The sequence below is a fragment of the Pipistrellus hanaki genome (genome assembly GCF_964339955.1).
Source record: "Pipistrellus hanaki genome assembly, contig: scaffold_23, whole genome shotgun sequence".
NCBI classification, from domain to species: Eukaryota; Metazoa; Chordata; class Mammalia; order Chiroptera; family Vespertilionidae; genus Pipistrellus; species Pipistrellus hanaki.
Window position 1 is genome coordinate 7,550,307 of NW_028182304.1, and position 3,901 is coordinate 7,554,207.

At 47.2% G+C, this 3,901-nt stretch overlaps 1 protein-coding gene across 1 annotated transcript; it reads right to left on the reverse strand.

Annotated features, from left to right (window-relative positions):
• Positions 1 to 1,977: 1,977 nt before the first annotated feature.
• LOC311615885 (tubulin alpha-4A chain-like) lies at positions 1,978 to 3,448 on the reverse strand. The gene is given in 4 exon segments (XM_084907004.1): positions 1,978 to 2,623; positions 2,663 to 2,967; positions 2,970 to 3,239; positions 3,242 to 3,448. Coding segments are annotated over 4 exon segments (1,302 nt in total). The 5' UTR covers positions 3,384 to 3,448; the 3' UTR covers positions 1,978 to 2,038.
• Positions 3,449 to 3,901: the final 453 nt, after the last annotated feature.

The following is a 3,901-nucleotide window of genomic DNA, read 5'->3' on the forward strand; positions in this document are numbered from 1 at the left end:
TTGCCAAAAAGAGGTTTTAAAGCTAACACCTTAATTTTAATGGAACAGGTAATCCAATTCCAACCAGCAGCTATGTTTAAACAATGTGTCCATTTACACTTGAATGGCTACACCTTTTGATAGTCTAAGGGCAAGTTTACATGTAAACAAGTTTGCTCTCAATTCCCAGGGCAGAAAAAAAAAAAAACAAGGTTTAAAATTATTAGATTTTAAAATTTGTTCTTAGAAGTGTAAAAGTTTATTAATTAAAAAAACAACAACAATAAAAAGGAGATTGAAAAACCTGATGGACAATAATAGCTGTTCATTGTAGTAGAGTCAGTGATATGGGAGGGGGGTGGACTGACTGTTCTCGGGGAAAGGGAGGGAGGAAGAGACTGAACATAAACTGTGCACCTATGGATGAGGACAATGGAGGGTGGGTTGGGAACCTGGTGGAGGGGGGAAGAAATGAGGAACCTTTGTAATAATATGAACAATAAAGATTGATTAAATAAAAAATAAAAAATAAATGCCTGGAGTAAATAATTAAGAATTCAAGATGTATTACTTGTTTGGTATGTCTATGTTTATTAATTTGAAAGTATGAAGTTGTAACCATTGTGGTCCAAAAAGTTAAAAGCAGGGACCAAATTCTAAAGTTAAATACTGTTTGTCTCAATTGGCCATTTAAGGTTGATGTGATTAATGATTACAGTATGTTGTGAAATCTTTAGAAGAAATACCCTCAAGCAGAGGGGCTTTTCAGAAAATTCAGGGAGTCTGACTGCAATGTAGGGGTCACTGCTCCCCCTACTAGCAGGAGGCAAGCGCCTTTCCCAGTGGAAACAGAGTGGACTGCTGGATGAAAACACCTCAGTGGGAGCACCTCCTTTGCCATCTGGGACCTGCACCACGCTCCTTGGCTCTGCCCACCCGGCGACCAGGGTATGAGTAGCGGTGGCAGGGACAAGGAGAGAAATTCCCTTGTGAACCCCTGCCCCCCAATGAGACGGGTATAGTTATAGTATGTATTCCTCTTTAGGCCTTCAGCTCAACATTGTATTTATGAGGGATACAGATCCAGGTGTAACCTGTATGATGGTGATGTTAGGTGTGTGTTAATAAGGGCTAAATATCTTGCTGAAACCGGTTTGGCTCAGTGGTAGAGGGTCGGTCTGCGGACTGAAAGGTCCCAGATTCTATTCCGGTCAAGGGCATGTACGTTGGTTGTGGGCACATCCCCGGTAGGGGGTGTGCAAGAGGCAGCTGATTGATGATTCTCTCTCATTGATTTTCCTAACTCTCTATCCCTCTCTCTTCCTTTCTGTAAAAAATCAAAATATATTAAAAAAAATAAAATAAAAAAAAATAAGGGCTAAATATCTTTATTTTCAGAAAAAGTTTTTGGGTGTGAAATTAACGTTTTCCAAAAGTACTCTTTGAATAAACAAAGGCTGAATGCCTGTGTGGCAGGCCCTGTGTTAGATATGGTGACATAAAAATGTGTTAAGAGACTGTTTCTACTTGTAGGAACTTACAGGAATAGGTAAAACAATACAGACGTTTAATACTTATCTACTTTAAAGTATAAAGGTAGGGCTTAGTGGATATTAGTGTGCTGTTTGATTTATAATTATTTGTGTGATTTAACCCCCAGCGACTGCTTGGACACTTTTCACCGATGTTCTGTTAGGGGGGCTTAGAGGTGCAGCTAGATCTGTATCTGTAGGAAAAATGTGACATTTTAAATTTCAAGCGGCTGGAGGCCTGGGAATAGGGTACTGGACCTGCTCCCTCCTCCCTTGCCTTTTCTATAAGATTTGAGGCATGGTTAAGGATATAGAAAGAAGGTTTGAAAGTTATGAAAAAGGAGAGCTCAGAAAGAGAATGTCCTGACAGGTTAGCTAGGAGAGGCAAGCTGTTAGCTTCCTGGTGGACACTGGGGCAGCCTATTCAGTATTTTTTTATTTATTTTTTTTGTGTGTGTGTGCAAGGAGACTGTTTATTTCAAAAGGATTTTGCAGTGAACATAGTGAGTGGGCTCCAGGCACCTGGTCTATTCTTCTCCCTCATCCTCGTCCTCATAGGAGTTGATGCCAACTTCCTCATAATCCTTCTCCAGGGCAGCCATATCCTCCCGGGCCTCAGAAAACTCACCCTCCTCCATGCCCACGCCCACATACCAGTGCACAAATGCCCTCTTTGCATGCATCAGGTTGAAATTGTGTTCCAGACGGGCCCAGGCCTCGGCAATGGAAGTCGTGTTACTCAGCATGCACATGGCACGCTGCACCTTGGCCATGTCACCTCCAGGCACCACAATGGGTGGCTGGTAGTTGATGCCAACCTTGAAGCCTGTGGGGCACCAGTCCACAAACTGAATACTGCGCTTGGTCTTGATGGCGGCAATGGCAGCGTTGAGATCCTTGGGCACCACGTCTCCACGGTAAAGCAGGCAGCAGGCCATGTACTTGCCATGACGGGGATCACACTTCACCATCTGGTTGGCAGGCTCAAAGCAGGGATTGGTGATCTCTGCCACCGACAGCTGCTCATGGTATGCCTTCTCTGAGGAGATGACTGGCACATAGGTGGCCAGGGGGAAGTGGATATGTGGGTAGGACACCAGATTGGAAGGCAGCTATGCTCACCACTATACCACCAACGCAGACAAAGTCACCAGATTGGTCTGGAACTCTGTCAGGTCCATGCTGAGGGCCCCGTCAAAGCTCAGGGAAGCTGTGATGGAGGAGACAATCTGGCTGATGAGGCGGTTGAGGTTGGTGTAGGTGGGGCGTTCGATGTCCAGGTTATGGCGGCAGATGTCATAGATGGCTTTATTGTTCACCATGAAGGCACAGTCTGAGTGCTCCAGGGTGGTGTGGGTGGTCAGGATGAAGTTGTAGGGCTCCACCACAGCTGTGGACACTTGGGGGAATGGGTAGATGGAGAACTCCAGCTTGGATTTCTTGCCATAATCAACAGCCTCTCCATCAAGTGTGAGGTGAAGCCGGAGCCGGTGCCCCTTCCAAAGCTGTGCAAGACCAGGAAGCCCTGAAGTCCTGTGCACTGGTCAGACAGCTTGCGGATCCAGTCCAGTATTGGGTCAATGATCTTGCCAATGGTATAGTGACCACGGGCATAGTTGTTCGCAGCATCCTCTTTCCCGGTGATGAGCTCTGGATGGAAGAGCTGCTGGTATGGGCCATTCTGGATCTCATCAATTACAGTGGGCTCCAAATCCACGAAAACGGCCAGGGCATGTGCTTTCCAGCTCCGGTTTCACAGGAGAAGGTGGTGAAGGAGTCGTCTCCTCCACCGATGGTCTTGTCACTGGGCATCTGCCCATCAGGCTGAATCCCATGTTCCAGGCAGTACAGCTCCCAGCAGGCATTGCCCATCTGGACACCTGCCTGTCCCACATGGACTGAGATACATTCACTCACGTAGAGTCTGGGAGACGGGTCTCAGTGAAAAGTGCCAGCATATTCAGTCTTGACAGAGCCGATAGGACCCGTACATCAGTCCAGGGAGCCACCGGACAAACTGCCTGTTTTCCTTGGACATCAAAGAAGGACTGTGGACCTTGGAAGGAACACGTACTGGGGAAATGCAGCTGCTGAACTGGAAACAAGGCTCTCGTCTCAGCACTTGCCCTTGCCTTGCCAGACATTGCGAAGCCCTTCCTCTTCTACGTGAGTGAGGTAAGGGGCATTGCCAAAGGGATTTTCACTCAGACTCTAGATCCCTGGAAGAGACCTGTTGCCCAAGAGACTGGACTCTGTGGCAGCAGGGTGGCCAGCGTGCCTCCGGCCAGTGGCCACCACAGCATTGCTAGTGATGGAGGCAGATAAGCAGATTCAGGGCCAGGAGCTACACTGGCCGTCAACCCTGCCGGCCTGCTTCCAGATGATGGTCC